We start from the raw sequence: 21,969 nt of genomic DNA, 5'->3' as shown, positions 1-21,969 counted from the left end.
CCTGCGTGCTTTGTGTCAGGTTTATGTAAGGTATTAAAATGTATATTTTCTAGGCAAATAATAGCAGGCACATTTAGGGAAATAGTTTATTTTAGTTCAGAATATGGAATGTGATCAAAGTGTAGAACTGAGTTATAGTCCAATGAACTAATGATGTACAGTATGGAAAGTCTTCATCAGTCTTTTCTGATTTCTCCAAAATTTGAACTGGACCTGTAGTTCATTTCAGCACAGCTATTTGCTGATTATACACTTTTGCTCTTGATTATCATATAGCTCCAAACTCCACCAAATATTATTGTGATTATTTGGATTACTGACTTGAATCTTATCTCACCTGTAAAATAGTAAGCTTCAGAGTTCTTTTGAACTCAGTATCACAGCAAGAGAGCACCCTATATGGCTTAGATATTTAAATATTTATATATCCAAAAGGAAAATATGTCTTAAAACATTCATTTAATATCTCATATAAAAGCAGAATGGACATCCAGATCTTGGCTCTGTTTCCAGCTCAGAAAGAGACTTTGTATGTGCCCTCGATCAATTTGATCCCTCTACTTACCTGTAAAATAATTTTCCCTTCCATTAAAAAGCCATATATATCAGTGTGCCAGTGAGTTGATTAACTACTACAAAAAAGTTTTGTGAACTAATGCCTATATGTGAATGCATCATGTGTAAACTAGTGATATGATTTAACCGTGGAGTTTAATACTAGTTTTTGTCAAAGATCTTTGATGATAAACACCATTAAAGTGTAAATCAACTATTATGAACGACTGGGTTGGGAGTAGCAGGATATCGCTTAAACCGATCATCCTCATATTTCAGCAGGAAAGAGGATTTTATCTTTACTTGGTAATACAGATTCAGAACAGAAAATAATGCAGCTGTTTAGAGAACAGTTCAATCTTTCAGGAAGTGTAAAAACAAATTTCTGTCTTAAATAAAATAAGAGCTTTGAAATAATGGGGGGAAAACATGCAGCCAGGCATTTCAAGAAATTATGGATTGTAAATATTGAAGTGAAAATTTTCTGTGTTTATAACATGTGGTATGTTTCAACTTAAATTGAAATTCTAAAGTTCTGCATATGGCTAAGAAATGCCACTCTCCTCTGAAGGGTTCAAAATCTCAATGGCTGTCAGATTCCATAACTTTAGATCCTAAAGCTAACTACTGTAACAACTCACACATTTGAATTATTTCTGGAGAATCTTAAGGGGTGAGATTTCACAGGAATGCGAAATGTATGTCAGCAATAGCTGTCACCACTGTTACTAAAAATATGGCTGGAAGAATGAGTTATTGTCTTTTCCATTTGTTAAAAAGGTATCATAGTTGTGCAAGATGTGAAGGACTGAATATAATACTCTTTTTCACCTTTTCAATAAAAATGCCCTCTTTTAAGGTTACGTTCTTTTCTGGGCTGAGTAAGAAAGGTACTAGTATTCCTGTTGAAAACTGCACCATTTCTCAGAAATGAATTCAGACATTCAGCAAGACTAAGTAGGAGCATGACTAGGTTGGTGAGTGGGCTGGAAAGATTGTAGTCCCAACAGCAAAGGATTTCCTGATTAATGTAGATATACGCAGACAGTTGTTCAGTTGCACTCATAAACTGGAGTTGGTTCAAGCAAGCAGTGCTTGTGTTTTGTGCTGAACTAAATCTGCCCTTCGTAACTTTTTGAATGAGGCTGTTGTTTGTCAGGGATGTACATACTTTCTGATTTTGCCTACAGCTAAAAAAGCCAGAAGTGTTGGTGTGGAGAACTAATAGGCAAAGAAGAGAAATTGACAGGAAATCCATTGGTCTAGAATTACTTCTAGGATCAGCAGCTCACACAGGATGAGGCTTTTGTCAAAAATAGTTTTGTCACACTTTTGCTTAAAGGCATGGGGTTGACTATTCGCATCTCTCTTATGTGCTACTCCAGGAATATTTGATACCTGGGGTAAGAGGATGGATCTGTATAACAATTGTATTTGCTAGTTCTACTTATCCAATAAATAAACTGGCTTCTGACAGCTAGTAAGTGTAGTTACAGTGCTCTCTGGTGGTTAGAAGCAGTGAATTATTTTTTTATGTTTTTAAATGAGAAGTACTGTACCACTGGCTCACTTAAGTAGTACTTAGGCTATAAGTATCTTGATATTAATAGTAAAGATTTTCTCTTCTGGATTTCTAGGACTGACAGAAGTTATTATAAAATACACATTTACACAAGGAATTATTTGAATCAGTAAACAATGTCTTGTTGAAAATACAACCTCAATACTGTTGAAAACAGTAAAATTTGACATCATCCTTTTTATTTTAAAAAGCATGAAAACAGTACAAAGACAAGAATGAGGAAATAAGTAATAAGCAGCAGTTTGACCTTAGAGAATAACCTGACTATATTCTCTTTTAGCTGTACAGTAAGTACTAATGATTCCCTTATGTAATTAGTTTTACTAAGCAGTCATAGGACAGAAGCAAGCAAGACATCGTAACATTCAGAAGACTTTAATACTGCTTAAAGGCAAAACATAATATGCAGAGTAACCCCCTTAACCTAGTACAAAAATACTGTGTCCAGAAACAATGCATTTGTTCAAATATTTTTAAAAAGTAAAAGAATACAAATAGACAAACTCAGTGACTAGTGACTGTGATTTAGATTTTTATTAAACTATAATAGAAATATATATTAAAACTATTTACAGTGCATTTCACACTACATTCTTTGAGACATATGCAGATGTCTGCCATGTGAATAAATAGGGGGCTCAAATTCTAACTTCAGTTACATCTGTAAGGTACCTCAGGCATCAGCAAGAATAGCTGAATACAACAAAGAACAGGTGAGGCAGATGTTACCAAGGGTAAGAGTTTGGTCCCTCTTTATAGGTAAAAAAAAAGGTGGATTTGACTCATTCCATCACTTCGTATACAGCTCACACAGACCTAAATGGGAATCATATAGTTGACTTCAAATGGGCATTTGACCATGCCTTAGGCTCTGGCATGACAAGCTCATGCTGTGAAAGTTAGTGGAAATATTATTTATTATATTATAGCAAAATATTATAGTGGAAATATTATAGAGCATTATCAAAATGTGGAAAATAAACTTTCCTATGCAATTTCCATTCATCTAGCAATGATAAAGATCAGGTATCTTTCTGTCACAATTTGCTGCATTTAGCAGGTGTCACTGATTACCAGGCCAGATTCTGTCGTGTTTCTTGTTCCTGTGAAAATCCAAACCAAAAAATTCAATCCTTGTCATTTGTCATACTCTGGCCAAACTAATTTTGTTATTCAAGCTCTAATGTTCATGCTTATCCCAGAGCATCCTTTCAATATCTGAAGGGGGCCTACAATGATGCCAGAGAGGCAGTCTTCATCAGGGACTGTAGCAGTAGGGCAAGGGGGAATGGGTTTAAACTGAAACAGGGGAAGTTCAGGTTAGATAGAAGGAAGAAGTTCTCTACTGTGAGGGTGGTGAAGTACTGGCACAAATTGCCCAAAGAACCTGTAAATGCTCCATCCGTGGCAGTGTTCAAGGCCAGCTTGGACAGAGCCATGGGCGACATGGTCTAGTGTGAGATGTGCCTGGGAAACCAATGAGATGACTTGAGCAACATCTCCTAATTTTAAGGGGCTAGGGATGACTCCTCATAATCCTTCTGCATAATGGATTGGAAATTCAGTTACCTAGTAATTTTGAGAAATCTTATGTAGAAATTAGACAGTGTTCTGATTTAGTCTGTGCCACTGCCAGCTAAAGTGCACTGAACTGGAGTTCAAAAGTTTATCTTTACATGCACACAGTTGCTGGAGGGTGATGCATAAAATGAGGCTTCAGCCCTCTCTTCTAAAGAGAGATCATCTGGTCATCAATGAAAGAGCATTCACTTTTATCACTAGCCCCTGGTATTCTGTGAAGATAGGAGAGTAATCTCCTCTTAACTTTAAAGTGCTACTAATGAAAAATCAATACCATCTCCAAAATCAACTTTATGTTATGTTACCCCTCCATTCTTTATTGTGTGAGATAATACAAAACCTAGACATTCTACAGCCAATATTGGATTGGATTGCTGGAAAAGAGGTACTACAACAGCTTTAGAGACTCACTGTTAATTTTATTTAGAAGAGGTAGGGTTATTTTGTGTACGTTAATACGTATGACAAGAAATTTTTTCAGAAGGGGAACCAAAGCACAGAGCAAAGTGTACTTTAAGCATTAAACTGTGCTGTGGAGTGACTTTTAAAGAAAATATGTCCACATCTGAGAACAAATGGGCTACTGACTTAGAAGTCTTCATTGAGGCAAGTATTACAAATTAATGGAACAAATCCTGTACCCGAAAACTTAAATATAAAATTTCACAGTGGCTCTAATGGACTTAAAACTGAACGGACAAACTGATAAACTCCATTGCAGCTTGTTTCTTATATGATCCACACCAATTACTTTAGGTAGACAATTTAAGTTGGGAGAATATGTTTGAGACCTGACAAAAAAAATAAAACTCATAATGAAATTAATGGCAGCTGTATGGCTGTAATCCATGAGCTATGTTTGAAAATGCTGAATTCTGAAGGCAATTAATTCCAGGCAGAAAACAACCCGTTTTTTTGTTTTTGTTTTTTTTTTTTTTTTCCCTTGTCACTTACCTACATATGAAAGGACTGATTGGTTTCTGCAAACAGTTCACACAAAGCTAACACGAAACCAGCATACTCTGACTTTGCCTTCAGGCAGAGTAAAATGCTAGATGAAGAATTTGATCACTGAAATTTTATCAAGTACAACAGCCTATGCTTTTAAGGTTCTCAAAACAACAGTTTAAAGGGTTTGGTTTTGTAAAAATACATACAGGTATTATGAAATTTAAATGGTTCATTTTCTAGGAACCACATTTCTATGTATGTTCCAATCTTTGTAGCGGAAGAAATTCTGTGGGATGTGTACAGATATTTAATTAGATACATGCACATAATGTAGAACTGTTAATTTTATGTGAACCTTTGAAAAAATGTAATATCATGTCCATTTTTTTCAAGTCACAGGTATGAGCCCAGCGCTCCTTTGTAATAGCTATAAATTTATGTTATACTAAAGGTTTGCTGAACACACAATATAGCAAAGAAATGCTGGGATCTTAATGGAAATGACATGTCACTACACTGTAGTATCACTGTAGCTGATTTGCCATGCTGTCGCTGTGAATTACTAGTCTCAACTGTACTAGCTAGAATACACCTTTATATACATACACTTTAATAATATTTATATTAAATATGTCATCAGTTACCATAATAATTACATTCCAGTATCTCAAGCATTCAAGGAAAAGAATATACAAGGACTATGCAAATCCTGAAGCAAAGTTTCCTGTTTATCAAGAAGTACCAAAAAACTTCTTTCTGGAGAGTGTATTGGGAGGGCAGGCTGCTGTCATTTTTCTCAAAAGCTGTGACATACTACATACATACTGGGTCTCTATAGTTTGGAGAAGAGGAGATTGAGGGGTGACCTTATTAGTGTATATAAATATATAAAGGGGGAGTGTCACGAGGATGGAGCCAGGCTCTTCTCAGTGGCAAACAATGAAAGGACAAGGGGTAATGGGTACAAACTGGAACACAAGAGGTTCCACTTAAACCTGAGAAGAAACTTCTTCTCAGTGAGGGTGACGGAACACTGGAACAGGCTGCACAGGGAGGTTGTGGAATCTCCTTCTTTGGAGACATTCAAAACCCGCCTGGACACGTTCCTGTGTAACCTTATCTAGGTGTTCCTGCTCCGGCAGGGGGATTGGACTAGATGATCTTTTGAGGTCCATTCCAATCTCTAACATACTGTGATACTGTGATACATACATTGTACTGTGTGTGATGTAAGCACACATATGGAGCACTGCATAACAGTAGCCCTGGAAGTCTTATTATTGTTTAATTCCATTATTTTTTTTAATCTGGAAAATAATGAGAACTATTCTGTAGAATTTTTTTCAAAATTCAGCTGCAATAATATTGCATAATAGTAATTACAATATCGGTAGTCATTAAGGAAGTTTGACATAGGATTTAATCAGTGACAAATAATTTAGGTTGGCAGAAATGCTGCAGACTATTGGAATACCTTGTACCTTGGGGTTGGTCTAATGTGTATATTATCTTGAATTGTCTCCCAATTAAAGACAATTTTTATTAGCCATCTTCATTTAAATAAAATACCAATGTTACCTTTTTTACTAGTGCAAGTCAATAGATTTCTTACCTTTCTGAACATTAATGGCTCAAATAAAAATGGCAAATCCCTGTATCATTCTTGGCTGGTTTTGCTTTCGGTATTCTTTTTATCCTATTACTTTAAGGTATTGTGATTAATCATTGTTAACATTAACTAATGATAAAAATGATTTTTAAAATATGTTAACATAAAACTTAGTGGTCATAGCCATTTCATAATAGCACTGGCCTCAAGAATCAGTCATTGATAGTCACCATAAGTGACACCATTTCTGCATCGTTCTGATTTCTCTCTTTCATCTCTGCTGTTGCAGTTATAGTCTCTTCTACTATTCCTGCCCATGATTCAGTCTTTTGTTTAAGATGATGTTAAATTCAACTTCCAAAGGAAGTTAAAACCAGTATATAAAAAATGACCTTGTTTAGTTTCTATTTCTCTGTGTGCTTCTTGCAGCTTTCTATGAGAGCTGTCAGTTATCTTGTGACATTTTATTGACCTTCAAGTAATTTTCATTATTCATGGATATTTATGACACTCCTACCACAAAATTCTTAAGACCCCCATTGCTTAGTAATTCACAGGTTTGGTTTTTGCTGTGTTTTATTTTATTTCTCTAAATGTAAGACATTTGCTAAGGTATTTCTCTAGTGTGAATAAAACCTACTGGGTGCACAGATTCTGGGACTTTTTCACTCTAAAGCCCACTTTTGTCTCCTGAAAGAGGTTAGCACAGTATATACGGGATTAGTCTCCCAGAGGTAGTCCCAGTCCTTCCTCTGAACCTCTGGCAAGAGAAAAGGCAAGACTGCTCATTACTTTTAAAATGTAATGCAACAAGACTGGAAGAGGAAAAAAATATGTGAAATGCAGCAGTCTTTAAGATACTGGCCACAACACGATCACTAAACAACTATATACATCTGTAAATAGGCTCTTGGGGACAGTCGAGTAACTGCACTCGTACCTTCTCACAGAATAAGGTAGCAAAAAATACCTTTGCAGATCTTTTTCCATCTCCATCAGATGTAATAAAAGAAACACACTCTGTATATAACCTTGGCACATACATGGTCATGCTATATCTTGAAATGTGGAAAAATAATACAGCAGTGGCAAAACATAAGCCAAATTCATACAGTGTTTAGCAAAATGCAGAACTCCCCTATTACTATGTTTTCTATGTGAACTCAAGCTTGTGGTTGTTAAATCAGCATCTCAGTTCCGTTTGGCTTGATTGCTTTCTCCATTAATCAGATTCTTCTCTTGTTGTTCAGCTAAGGATTGCCATTTCTGCCTATTTTTTCTACAGCCATCCAGTAAAGGGTAGCAGGCCTCTGACACATGCGTTAGGGCCTGAAATAAATCAAGAATATATAAAACGTATTAAATTTAACAACAAAGTAAGTGTTCTTAAAGATTACCATGAGAGACCAGAATGAATTAAATATGAGGTGTATATTTAATTGAAAATTAACATGTATTTTAAACTTCAAGGAAGATTTCCTGCTGCATATCAAACATGAACAAAATTACCTGGCACTAGTGCAGATTAGACTGAGGTATGGATAGAGTGTTTGAGCCCACTGATTCTGTAATTACTATGACCAACTGCAAAGTACACAGAGAAGAATCCTGGCCCCTCTGCTGGTCACTATACAAAATGTAACATCAGTCAAAATTTCACACGCAATTCAGGTCTTGCTGAAATAACTTGAGGTAGCAATGTCTAGTTCTCCTGTTACTTTATATTCAGACCCTACTGAGTTCCCAGCTTGTATACATCTCCATAGATCCTTTTGGTTTTATAGGCTGCTGCATTAGTTCCAGTAGACCTAATTGAATTATTGTTCATTTACACTATAAGAATAGGTCTGACATCTCTGTAGTTTTCCTGTTTTGTTTATCTGTATATATCTAAACAGCATTTAAAAATGCTAAATGGTACTTTTTCAATTAAAAAAATAGAAAGAATGAAACACATTGCTTTTATTTTTTCACTTAAAGACTTGTAGATCATTCAATTTAACTGTACTGATTACCTAGCTAACACATGCCACAAAACTTCAATTCACTGGGACCTGACCTACTCTGAATAACATGGTAAGTCACATACTTGCCGTGCTGTATTGGGAACTCATTTATGTTTCTGCATTCCTACTGACTGAAGGAAAGTGAAGAAAACTGTGAAAAAGCTGTCATTACAACCCTTGTTACTGTTTGTTTTTATAGCATTTGAATACTGGGTGAGTGAACTGTTTGCTTGTTCATTTTCAAAGTAACACTGCAGTTGTGTATATGTTTTACCAGTTATTACTTACTAAAGAAAACAAAAATCTGTGTAAGCAGGTAATATTCCCTACCTGCACGCCAGTCAAAAGAAACAAAACACTGGATCAGCTCAAACCATAGGCCCTTCCTTGAATTTACCAGTGCTGTTACTGGTTTTGCCGCTTCCTCCCCATAAGGCTCCCCATCCTTTTTAGTGCTCTCTGCCCTGTAGGTAAGTCACTGTCACTTATCTGTTGGGTTAGGACACAAGCTGGCATATTCTGAATCTATGTAAAAATCCCAGACACTGTCAACCATGTGCTGTTCCAGTTCAAGTCAGACTTTGGGACAAGATGACAAGAGTGATACACTGAAAGCTGTAAGAGGCAACATGTTCTTATATCAAAATGCATTAATCAGACAAATATAGCATTAATGATAAATGCTAAAGTAATAATTTCTTCAACTGAATAATGAATCATGTGCAATATATAGCAATACAAAAAAAACCCAACCTTTTTTAACTAAGGGAGTCGTTTTCTATGTGATTTTTATTCTAATTTAGCATCTGTCACAGGCTACAGTGAGCAGTTCTGGATTTAGATATTTGCAATTCTTGCTTAGGCATCATACCTCATACAGTTGCAAACAAACAGCATCTATGAATCCAACCTGCATGCTGGGAATTTTATTTTTCTTCTCTCTGTTCATTAGATCCTGCAGATAAAAAGCAAACAAGCTCTGTGTTTAAATGCATTAAATAAAACCCTAGCCAAAACCAAAGAGAAAGGCTGCAATTAAAAAGTGGCACCTTAACACGCACAGCAAGCTCAGCACAGCAGGGTATCAGTACATTTGTTATAATGGAGGTAATATGACTGCATGACTTGCCTTAGGAGATTGTCTTTGGAATGACAGAGCCCAAATAGCTAGACAAACAGACACGCTTACTGGGTTTCCATAGCTTGCAAACAGGTACCAATTTAGGAATGTATTTCCTAGACAATACTGATATAGACGAAATAATGCAGTCTATTCTTCTGGCTCAGAGGTAACACCACACGAGTGGTGCTGGAGAGCCACAGAAGAAAAGTGACTACTAGGAAGGAGTTGGCCCTGTATTCTGGTCAGTGGGAGAAATTGTTGCTTTTGAAAGTAATGATGTGAAGTGCCATTTGTAGAGGCCATTTTGAAAGAGGTGATTATGCATGACTTTGTCACTTACTGTTGGTTCTATGTTGAGTTCCTTCCGCTCTTTATCTCCTTGGTCAAAGAATTCAGTAGCTATAAGCTCAGCAATCTGTAAGAGATTTCACACATTGAGCGCCCTAAAAGTTCACTAGCTACCTACAACCAAAACTATTATTTCCTGTCTTTCTTTAGTATATATTGAATTGGGACCCCCCATAATGAAACTCTCCAGCTTAACAACTAGCTTTTAGGGTTCTTCATGCACACATCTCTATACAAACCAAACACCTGGCGTGCTGATATTTACTCTGACAAAGCAAAGTGAATAAAATGGCACATAAGCATCTTATCACTGATATCAGCTGCAATGATCAATACAGAAAAAGGTCAACTGATACTGAGGTGTTTTATCAGTTGACTATTGCCTTCTAGTAACACAGAAATGTTGGAAAGAACAAAGATTCCTGATTCACCTTTAGGTTACTGCTAACATGGTGACATAGCTAAATGCACAGATCTTACTACAAAGACCTGAGAAAGTCTTAAGTCCACATACAGCACTTTGAAGGAGTACTTCCTAAGCATTCCACCACTGCTTTTGCAATACAGACTGGATGGAAGAAGCAGAAGCTGTTATGCAGTATTTAAAATTAAGTATATACCCGTTGCTGAACTGGCCATGGTTTGGTTATGGCTGATAAATCACAGGCAGTCATCAGCATTGCTCTGTAGAAAAAAATAAAAAACAACAGGAAAAAAAACTATGAAATATAGCCATGAAGTCAAGTGATTAATAAAACGGTATAAAATTTCAAGGAACATCAAAGAAACAAGTTAAAGCAAAGTTATAAAGGTATCCAAGGCTCAGTGATGCAGCAGACTTTGACTTTTTGTGTGAAATGAGCATGCAGAAATGAGAAAAGCTGGACCAGCTTATTTGGTGGATTCACATCAAATGAACTGTTTCATTCTATTTGCTACTGGACGGACATCATATTTATTTATTTATGACATTAGCAGTGACTGCCGTTTTATTGACAGTATGAGGGCCAAGAACTGGAATAAGAATAGATATAAAACATGACTAAATTAGACTGGTTTTTAAAGGCACTGACTTTGATATATGGCATCTTTTCTTTCCAAGAGAGCCTATGTAAGCCTGGTTTTCTGTAGCTGTGCATTACAATATGTCTCTGTTCTTAATGCTTTCTTTTCTTCCTTGCTATTAAGGAATCTGCTTCAAAACAAGCTGCCTGTCCTGAATCTTTAGCTATTAGTTTCAGCAATTCAATATTGAAACATGAAGTATCCACAGCAAAAGAACATGCTACATAGGCAAGAACCCTACACTCTTCTGGGAAGAACAGAAATGTTCATATAGCTCCATGTGCTACTTAACAAAGTTTATTGTACAGGTTGCAGAGTCTGTAATTCAGACCCAGGGAGTCATTCAGTGACTGGCCACTATGTGTAGTGCCAGTTTGTACAAGCCCAGAGCACACAGATCTGCTGGTTTTAATGAAATTCACAGCAACATGGCGTTGAAAATCAGGTACCTAATAATATTAACTAACGACTTCATCATTCTGCTTTTACTTACAAAAATAGCTCCTTCTGTGTAGGATCTTCCCAATTAAATTGCTTCTTCCTCAGAAGTTCAAAAAATTCTCCTCTTCTCCTTTAAGGAAAAAAAACAAAAGTTTTTGCAGCATGCTGACAGAATTCAAACATCCAGCAATGACTATCCAGCCAAACTTTGACTTACTTTATGTATAGTGCTAGGTCTGTGGCAAGAATGGCTTGTTTTATCATTTTCAGTGTGACCTTGTATTCTTCAATGGAAAGGCTGCTGAGAATCTGGTTTCCCTTTTACAAAAAAAAAAAAAAAATAGCCAGTGCTATCAGTAAAATGAGCAACAGCAAACCAGTTTGCTAAAATGTCTCTTGGATACTAATTCATTATGAGTTGCTTGCTCACATCTGATGTCATTGTTTTACCCTGCTTCCTTTTGCACATTCCCCAATTTAAAAATAAAAATTCCAGTCTTCTTGAATAATAGAGGAAAGCAGCACAGCATCCTAAGTGACTATTACAAAATAAACTCCAAGCAGAGCAACATTAAAGCCTTTGACTTCATTCCACCCATCAAAATTAAATTTGCTGCTAGGTGCATTGTAGCATTTCTCTCTCATCTTCCTCCCAATCCTTCCCTGAAGCAGAGGAACTACAATAGATTCCAGTACCTGCCTATACACCTCACACAAATGAAAATATTTTCCTTTTATGAAGCAACATAAATAACAAATTCTATTACATAGAAATATAAGCTCAGCAACCCACTGTTAAATCAAAGCACTATGGAGCTGGTGAAATAGCAACTTCCCTATACTTTAGAATTAGTTAATAATATAAACCAAGAAGAACTTAGTTTTACTTGCATATTTAGTTAACTTGGGTTTGGCTTCACTTTGGAATGTCAACATTAGCAGTGTTTGGTTTGGTCTCTTCAAAAGTGTATGTGTAGGCCGGAATGTTTTTTGTGTATGTCATCAGCTTTGTGTATGTGTAGGCCAGAATGCTTTTTGAAATGAGAGCAAGGACTTGGGTTTGTTTGGTGGTTCATAAGAGGTCATGAAAATGGCAACAAAGCCTTTTGTTTCCTTTGGTCCAAGGAACAGGTACGCAAAAGGAAATTAGCAAGGCTTCCCTTGTCAAACAACATTTGGAAAGGTTTGGTGGCACTCAGCAATGGAACCGTGATTTCTAAACTGCTTCATTTGCATTCTTTACCCAAAAAGGAATAAAGATCACTTAGGAATGTAAAAGGTGGGAATCTATCCAAAAGCTAAAAATAAAAAGTAAATTAGGGAATAGTTTTCTTCAGTGTACACAAAAATGTGGCACTCACTGGACTATTCAGGATCATAAGGCATTGATCAAAATGATGATGCTCCATGATTGAGTGGCAATACAGTTGAGCTAGTGGATGTTCACTTCTGCAGAGTAAAAAGACCAATCAGATTAAGAAATCAAATTAAACATACTACTAGTCCAAAAAGGACTTCCCTCTTAATGTTGTTTTCTCATTTACAGTTTTCCCAATCCACCCAGGTTTGTTCTTAACCAGTTGCTTTCCTCTTTCTGTGTAAATTCCCAAACAAAGCGAATACATTTGGAAGGATGCAGGGGGTGTAAAGGCAAAAAGACAATTCTGTTACTTTTCAGAGCATTGACAGCTCTGGTTTTCTGCCTTCTGTTATCTGTAGAGACCAGGTGCACACAAGGAGTGAGAATGTAATACAAGGTTTTATGAAGAGTGAAAGTTCTTGTATGAAAGGGGAAGGCAACAAGGACTCATTCACAAGCAAAATTTCAGTGATGGTTTGGGGGTTTGTTACACTTTAAACAGCTGCCTTGCATATTCGGTCAGTTCAGTTACTGAACTTGTAAGTAAAATGCAGACCTAATGTGAAGCCTCCTGATACCCATGGTAAATTTCCTGCTGACCTCAGTGTACTGTTCTGCAGGGCCCAAAACTGTTGATTGATCAAGTAATTTCCCAGTATTAGTAACTGTACTGATACTTCATTCATCACCACTCTCTTCATGACCAACTACTGCAATATCGTTACCTATCTTATGCCCAGGGTAAAATCCAAAAGGGAAACAAGATGTTGGCTGTACTACAGGCAGAGAAAACCAGCATGAAACCAACTGTGCCAATGCAGAATTTAAAGGTTAGTCTAGAAAATAGAATTTAATGTTTGAGTAGCTTTAGATAAAGCATATCTAAACTTCTCCTCTCTGAGGGGTTCTGATTTCCCTTGATCCTCATTACATAATGTTCTTAATTTTTGCTACTGTATCTTCCTTTTCAGACCCCGGTCCCATGGTGCTTATGTCATCTCTTTAATAAATCTGGATTCTTTTGCAAGTCTCTTTGGCTGTTGATCCTGAATCCATTACTCTTAATTATAATCTGGCCTACAAGTGTTTAATCATGTAAAAAAAAAATTTTTAGCAAAATTTTTGGGACTTTTTGTATGGTTAAGAATCAGTCATATGAATTAGTAGCTGCAGGACTGGGTCTCAGTCATATGAATTAGTAGCTGCAGGACTGGGTCCCTGTGTAAGTGACTGCACACGGAGACTCAATAAAAGTCCTAAGAAGAGACTGGGAATTTCAGAAGCACAAAAATGTGGAGAAAAAGATGGAAAGATAAACTAAAATGCGGAAAGGGAGATTAAAGGATGCAAGCCCCTGAGGATTATGGGCTGACTGCCCAGTACCTCCTCTGAGACCACTGCAAAAGGCATATAGAGCATATTTGCTTGTGTGTTTCTAGAGGGAAAAAAAAACTGTAGTATGGTGCCAATGCATGCTGGGTGAAAATTCCCACTGAGTTAAGTCGAATGCATACCATGTCCCCTAAAGTTCATCCTGACTGAAGAGAGAAATATGTGAGAAATATCTTAATTTATCTTCCCAAGTTCTGCACCAAACTACAGCTTGCTTGGTACTTACAGACCCTGGCTGTCTGGGAAGAAACAAGTGCTGGAAATAAACTGAGGTCCTACTACTGTAGTACACAGCATTTCTGTTAAACCACTGCGCTGAGCTAAAGGACACCATTGCCTTCTGAACACAGTGGTTTGGTTATGCACTATTCATACTCTGGGCTTGCCTACTTTACATGTGGGTTTGGAAGAAAAAGAAACCCTCAGCCTATCTACCAAAATACCTTTCAGCAGTTTCTTTCCTGTAATTTCTACTACCAGGATCATTTTAAATTTTGAAACCCTGTTGCTTAAGAAAAAAACTATATGCTAAGTATCCACAAGATACTTAAGAAACAAAAGGGATCTGTTCCTAGAAAATTAACTTTTCAATGAAATGAGGGATTTAAAAAAACAAAATTCATGGAACCTTCCATTGCGAAACAATTATTAAGCTGTAATCATTGCTGCTTTGCAGCATGTGCAAATGTTAGATCTTGCTGTCTATAATACTTTCCCAGGACATTTCTGAGAGGAGATGATGCATCTCCAGATGTCTTCCAGGAAATTTATTTTTAAATAAATAAAGCAAAAAATAGCTAACTGGTTCCAATCACTGCAAGGTTACAGTCACTGCTGGAATCCCCTATTAAGAAACTAGAAAAAGGTTATTCTTTCAATTTGGGGGATTTTGGTTGGTTTTAAATTGCTATACACATCAGTCTTAGTGTTACTCTGAACACATCTGTATGAACGGGTGGAATTCTGCGTCGGCTTACTTTCTGTCTTTCAGTATTCTCTGCCTTGGACACTTTTCTTCCCCTAGTATCTTACTCTACACACAGTGAAAACAGCAGACCACTTCTTCCACCCTCCAGCTCTCCCAGAAACAGAAGTATGCACTTCTGGGTATCTTTTCCTCATCTCTGGTCAGATCAGGACACATTGCCAAATCACAGTAATCACATTATACCATGTTTTTTAAGTCAAGCTATTTTAAGGAAAGATTATATACTGTTACCTGAATACTAAATTCACTGAAAAACACATTTTGAGCAGATCTGAAACTACTGATAAATTATAAAAGACCTAGGTATTTTTAGTTAAAAATTAAAATATGGAGAAAATTTTAGGAGAGTTCAGATGCCCTATTTTGATAACTTCAAAATAAAATATTTTGTTTAGTAAAAATATTTTGTTTCGAAGTACGTTTTGACTTTTTATGTTGTAAAAGTTTCTCTGTAATTCTAGAACTTATCAATGTTGAAGAGCATAGATAATACCAAATCAACACAAAACAGTCATACATTTGTAATGTGATTTTAAATATGTAACTTATCCAAATCAACTTAAAACTCTGGAAAAACAAGAGTTCAAGATGGTAAGGAGACACCTCGGTATCAGATAGCTGCAGATCTCAGCTCAGAGACCCACAGGTGGTTGAGACTAAACAGGGAACAGCTGGCTAGGCAGGGAGAAACCTGAAAAGCTCCATATTCCCTACAGCTTGTCCCTTAGCAGCTGGGACCTTTTGCTGTCACTGTATGGGAAATGGGGGATGTGACTTCTGAAACAGGAGCTTGAAGATGCTGCCCCTGCACAGCCTATTAAGAGTTCGCTTCACCTGCCATTTTAACTAGTCAGGAACAGAGGTTGTACATCTTTGCTGTGGACTCTTGAATGCTTCTGGCTGTTCTTGCACTTACTACTTTGTTAAAAACCTGCTCCTTTACACAGCCTCACATTATGAAGTCAAATAGGTTGTACTTAATTTAGCCCCGTGATTTTGGTATTCATTTGTTTTTACTTAACTTCTCTCAGACTTACCTCTGTATGTAAGAGTTGTTCACTCCCCTGTGATCCAAATCATGGCTTAGAGTTGCTATCAGCAAAGCCAGTGTTTCTAAATCAGTCAGTTTGCTCTATATGTAGACAGTAACATAATAAGTGAGTTAGCTTTGTGATGGGGATTTATTTTGCACAATGTGTTCTATATCTGCTGTCTTGGCTTTACCACACAGCAGGTACAGTTCTAGCCAAGGAGGAGAAGGACATAAAATGGGATGCTGAGAATGAGGGCTATCCCTGAAGTTGTGGTGAACACTAATAATCATTCTCCTACATCTCAATGCACACATCAATGGAGACATCATATAGCCCTATTTATACTGATGAGAAAACTGATATGAGGAAGTGGCTTTGCATATCACCTGACAGTGAAGAGAGAGCATGAGGAATCATTTCAAATTCTGACCCCATGACTTTTAGCTCAGCTATTCCATTACCTCAAGGGAGTTAGGCTACATTCCAGTATAAACATTTATTATAAAACGTCCTTGGAATAATCAAAAGGAAAAAAAATACATGCTTTTCATTGATTACTGGACAAATAAGTGAACAGAAGTTTAAAGCCCATAGAAAACAAAATTAACCACTATCTGACTCATTATTTTGAGTTTCTTCTGGACCTCCAAAATGGATTAGTGAACAGGTTATAGTTTCTCTTTGTGACTATTTCGTATCTTGAATATTGTTCAGCAGAATTAGATAGTAAATTTATTTAAATCTGTCCAGTAAGAAACAGAAGCTGGACAAAGCTACACTGTTGATGCAACATTTCATAATGGGACAAGAGCCACAGGCACAAGAGTCAGTTAAGGAATTTGAGGAACAGGTAGTGACAGCACTGCCACTAGGGGGCTGCACCCTCTGTACAATCAAAGCCAAATTTTCCTTAAGCAGTTACAACTGCGGCTTTACATCTGTTTTCCAGACGTGAAGCCTGTCCTTAGCGTAATTAAAAGACAAATCAGCTTGGAAATTACTGTTTTTATGTTTCTGCTAGGAAGCTGTGTCCCCCATCATGTGGTTTTCACCTCAAACTACAGAAAAAAATTAGAAACTTATGATCAACGCCATTCTGACTCCAGAATCTAGGACACGAAAATCAGTGTGGAGTGAATCCAATGTAGTGAGGAATAAATGAGTTTATGGAAATCACAGCGGAGACAGACAGGATTCCAAAAATAGCAAGCAAGCTATCAGGACCATCAGATCTAGACCCCACACAGAGCAAAACTACCATGTCCACTGCAGTATAGAAGGAATATGAAGCCTTTTCTTTTGTCTCATCCAGCAACTTTTGTCTTTTTTTTTTTTGGTTTGTTTGTTTGTGTGTTTTTTTGTGAGACAAGTTTTCAGAAGAAAGGAATGCCTCTTCATTATTGATACTAGGTTTTGGTCTACAAATAGGATTTATTTATTCTTTCAGAAGTATTTACTGAAAAATAATATAAACCAACTAATAAGAGTAGTCTGTAATCAAAGTAAAGAAACACATTAATACAGAATAAATAGACACATTCTCTTTTCTTCAAGAATATTAAAAAAATCTAAAAACATATTTTGGAAAAATCTTGAATTGGTATCTTTCATATTCTGGGGATCATCTAACTCTTCAGTATTTACACCAAAGATAGATTGTTTTTTTAAAGATATTATGCGTCTTTTAAGTGGAAGCTTGAAGCATTGTTCAAAAGCATTGAAATGAGCATTTAAATCTTGATTTCCAAAAATATTCTATTGTTTGTCTAAAGCTGTACTCAGCTCTGTTTGGACTTTAAAATTTTCCTGTTGAATATTATAAGGAAACACCCTGAAAGATGGTCAGTCTTTTTCATCTCCACCTTTTTGACTTGCTTGTAGCATAAGAATTAACTTTAAAAAAGGACATAATCATGCATGTGTTTTATTTGACATTTTCCCACTGTATATACCTAATCATTTCCAGAGGATTTAACTGGAACTGGGTACATAACAAGATGACAGCAATTTCACAAACCAAGCCCTTAAAGCTGTGAACCTTCAGCAAAAATATATTGATTTCATTAGCAATGCCACAGAATGATGACCCTCTTACTGACATGGCAATCAGAACTATGCACCGTTATAACATTTTTTTAGAAGAAAATTTTTAGAAGATTCTTAATGTAGAAACGGCAAAATGTACCTGAATTTTACCAGATTTTAAAGCAGCAAACATGCACTGTGCTGTATTAAAGGCATGTCTCCAATTGTGATAAGCAACATTTTTCCGGTAGTTTTTCTTTACACTTAAAATCCATCTGCAGAGGACCTTTAAGAAACAGCATCACATAGTTAACTGTAAATGTATTTGAAACCTATTATTTTTATGAAAACAAATATTTCTGTAATATTCCTGCTTGAAAACTCTCACGGCAAAAAAAATAGTTCCTTTTAAAAGTTCAAATGTAACATACTTGTAACTGCCAACATAGATAAGAATATGCTTACATCCACTAGTTCAGCCTTTCATTGAGTATGTAATACTTGTGTGTTGGAGATTTTATTACTAATGGCTAAATGTTAATATCAGATGCAGTGCTGTTAATTCAGAAACTGAGTTAATTTGAGCTAACTGGGAGAAAAAAAATCCTTGTTTGTAACAACATATTTGACAGAGAAAATGTATTTTGCTCTCAATCTCCTCAATTCTTATTTCCTTAAAAATTACTTTGTATCTCTATGTGCCTCTTCAAATAATAAGCTACAATATAATTACTCCATGGATATGTAATACCACTCTGTCAGGAAAGCGCAAAATTTGCCGCTTTTTGCTACTATGGCACATTATTGATTTTTACATGGTTTCTAATACTAGTAGCTGTGAAGTCTCTGTTACCACTTCTGTTTACCATTTTTAATTTATGCATTTTACTGCTTTTGTTAAGCCTTTAAATATTTGTTCTTACTGATTTTGAAATACTGCTATATATTCTCAAACTCATTTGAATTTTAACTGAGTTCTATACTTCCAATCCCCAAGTTTTCTAAAAGTGTTGTACAGACCATTAACTGAATTACTGATTATTCAGTAGAACCAAACTAAGGACACACTCCAGTACTACCCACCTTACATGCCTTCCTAGTTTGCTAACTACTCTTTAATACATATTTCCATTTATATTTACTGTGGACTTATTTCACTATTCTCCTAATTTTCTAATACTTAAGTTGTCTCTTCATGTGAAACAACATTTGACAACATTCATACCTCATGTTTCATTTGGAAATTTTGCACCAGGTTGAGGTCTGTGAACATTCGTATCGTACACAGTGTTGTTTCAAAATCTGATAGCTCAAAATCACTGAAGTTGAAGTCAGTTAGGTTGAGAGATTGTGTGGATGGTACTGTAGCAGCCTAGAGAAGAATAACAGAACACAGCTTAGACTAGGAAAGAAAAGCATAACATAAATACTGGCTTTTTCCACAAAAAAGTAGTGAGATACTCGAAATTTTAACTTTGCATTACACTGAAACCTGATGATTACTTCTCATTTTCCTTAGCCTTTCTCATTTAACACTGCCTTATATCCTTAGATTTAACACACACTTTGCCACAGATCAAAAGAATAAGGGAAGGATTAGGGAATTTTGAATGCTCCATCCCTGGCGGTATTCAAGGCCAGGTTGGACAGAGCCTTGGGTGGCACGGTTTAGAGTGAGGTGTCCCTGCCCATGGGAGGGGGGTTGGATCTGGATGATCTTGAGGTCCTTTCCAACCCCAACTATTCTATGATTCTGTGATTACCTGGTCAGTCTGTCATCTAAACCGCCAAAGGCAAATTGTAACCAAGAGTATGTATGAAACTGGGAGACTGAAAAGCTAAGGCAGTGGAGTTTTATGTTTTCATGGATGTGCAGACATAAAAATCTGTAGATGTTTACATTTTTCTAAAAACGGTGAGGAAAGAGATGTCAATAGAACAGAATTCCTAACAGAATCCACATTCAGCACTATGGTAGTCAGAACATGCCCACAGGCAGAGCTTTCTCTGGTCTAGAAACCTGAAAAATTAGGCTTCACCTGTGATCCATAATCTTTAAAAATTTAGGACCGTGTTTTTGATCTAATCTGAATACAGTCATAAACCTTCAATATGAAATGTGAAATTATAAAGTATACAAAAAAAAAAAAAAAACAGCTCTATACTTTTACAAATCTAACTTTTATTACCAGTAACATCTCCATGTATTACAGATACTACAACTTCGATGTAATTCATTGACTTTCGACGTACAGATGTTAAGGCTGCTAACAAAATAAATGGTAAGTCTTGTACTATAGTACACAACTTAGTATCTTTTTCTTTTCAGTAAAATAAAAGGTAGAGTTGTCAGTGCTACTTCTTTACAGTTGTTTCACCTCAATATGAGTGTGGTTTAAAAGAAGGTCAGATAAAACTGAAATGGTGAAAAAAATAAACCTATGTGTTCATCTTCTACTTTGTAATTCTAGGGGAAAGACATTTGTCCAGTATGGGGAACTGTGTCCTGGAAGGCTGAGACCCTGAAAAGGAAGCATGTTTCATAATCTGCAATATTTTTACATGTAGCATACAAATCAGCTCTCCTCATAACTATGTCTACCAATATATCTTCCATATAAACGTGCTGTTATCTTTCCTGGGTGTCAATATTGGAAAGTCATGAAAGAGTATGAAAAACAGGATTTGCACAGAAAAAAAAAAATAAATCCATCATTCTTACACATTTCTTGTACCAGTAATTTTGTGTCCCTCAGTTTGGATTCATTTGGTATTTCACCTATGAGCATGTGAAAGAACCACAAGGCCAGTAGGTTCAGTGGAAAATAAAGTGACCATTCACAAACTCTAATGACATAATTTTGAAAAACTGCAACTGCATTCTGGTATTTCACGAGGAAAGGGGCTGGAAGGACACAATAGGAGCTCAACAGAACACCTCATGCCTGTGTTCTGACTTCATTCACAATTTATCTTTCCCTTCCTTGATCTCCTGCTTTTGACAGCCAGAACTGCAAGTTTCATTTCAACTGGGAACATTTCAGCGTAAAAACTTGCACATTGAAATCTTAGCTGTTCTTGAAAAAAAGAGAGAGGTAACAGCTACAAAGAAATTGAATCATTCAGATTTACAAAGAAAATCAAACTGCAAAAAAGCAGAAGATAACTACTTTCATAATAGGCAACACAGTTATAAAGTCTATATGCCATAGGGGACGTTTTCAGTTATCAAAGTTGTGGAATGTGGCACCAAAGAAAGAAAATAAGCTTTCTGAAGAAAAGAATAATGCCTAAAGAAGCAATTTGAGGAATGGTCACTGAATTAGGTATCTTGTATGCAAAAGCACAAAGAAGGAACCAAATGACCAATGAAGTGGCTAGATCTGCACTGCTATATACAACAGCACGGGGATCATACTCTAGCAGTGATGTGAAAGTCTACAAACTGATTTGTCTGTACAACATAGCACTCGGTCTGTGGTTTGCTTTGGGCTCTGTGTGGTGCCCTGAGGTTTCAAGATACCCTTATTTTTAAGGCCTGTTTTTCTTTTTCTTTTTTTTTTTTCAGCCAAAATTATCTGAACTAATCTGATTGCTCTGTTAAAATTCAGAGTGATGCTTTCATCGCATGAAAATCTTGTCTCAATGAGCAACAGTGGGGTGGGACTTAGGTCCAAAATCTGTATGACGCTAACTGTTCCAGAAATAACCTTAGTCTTGTGCCTTGTTCTGTGGCACCTTGCTTGTTCAGTCCAGTCCCATACTACCCAGCTTGTGGACTTCTCTATCTGCCTTCTTCGCCATCCCTCCATCCTTCCCATTTTTTCTCGTGCAGCAGGCTGATGCTGTTTCCCCAGAAAGTCTGCTCCAACAGAGAGAACTGAAGAGACTAAGCACAGGCTATGCTTT

The 21,969-nt window shown here is 36.4% G+C and overlaps 1 protein-coding gene across 6 annotated transcripts in view; it reads right to left on the bottom strand.

Annotated features, from left to right (window-relative positions):
• Positions 1–6,720: 6,720 nt before the first annotated feature.
• Positions 6,721–21,969, bottom strand: part of PDE5A (phosphodiesterase 5A) — a 53,571-nt gene continuing 38,322 nt past the window's right edge. For all 6 annotated transcript variants that reach the window (XM_061372125.1, XM_061372127.1, XM_061372130.1 and 3 more), the window contains 10 exons: positions 19,286–19,432; positions 18,221–18,346; positions 16,039–16,133; positions 12,623–12,710; positions 11,479–11,579; positions 11,314–11,391; positions 10,376–10,439; positions 9,748–9,822; positions 9,156–9,239; positions 6,721–7,607 (listed from right to left, as the gene is read on the bottom strand). In XM_061372125.1, coding sequence (XP_061228109.1) covers positions 7,470–7,607; positions 9,156–9,239; positions 9,748–9,822; positions 10,376–10,439; positions 11,314–11,391; positions 11,479–11,579; positions 12,623–12,710; positions 16,039–16,133; positions 18,221–18,346; positions 19,286–19,432 — 996 coding nt within the window. In that variant the 3' untranslated portion in view covers positions 6,721–7,469. The remainder of the gene's footprint in view (positions 7,608–9,155; positions 9,240–9,747; positions 9,823–10,375; positions 10,440–11,313; positions 11,392–11,478; positions 11,580–12,622; positions 12,711–16,038; positions 16,134–18,220; positions 18,347–19,285; positions 19,433–21,969) is intronic.

The sequence above is a fragment of the Neopsephotus bourkii genome, unplaced genomic scaffold (assembly GCF_033783945.1).
Source record: "Neopsephotus bourkii isolate Nb327-2 ecotype Australia unplaced genomic scaffold, CSIRO-AGI_Nbou_v1 NB_1598, whole genome shotgun sequence".
In the NCBI taxonomy this organism is placed as follows: Eukaryota; Metazoa; Chordata; class Aves; order Psittaciformes; family Psittacidae; genus Neopsephotus; species Neopsephotus bourkii.
This window is presented reverse-complemented; position numbering and strand designations above follow the sequence as displayed.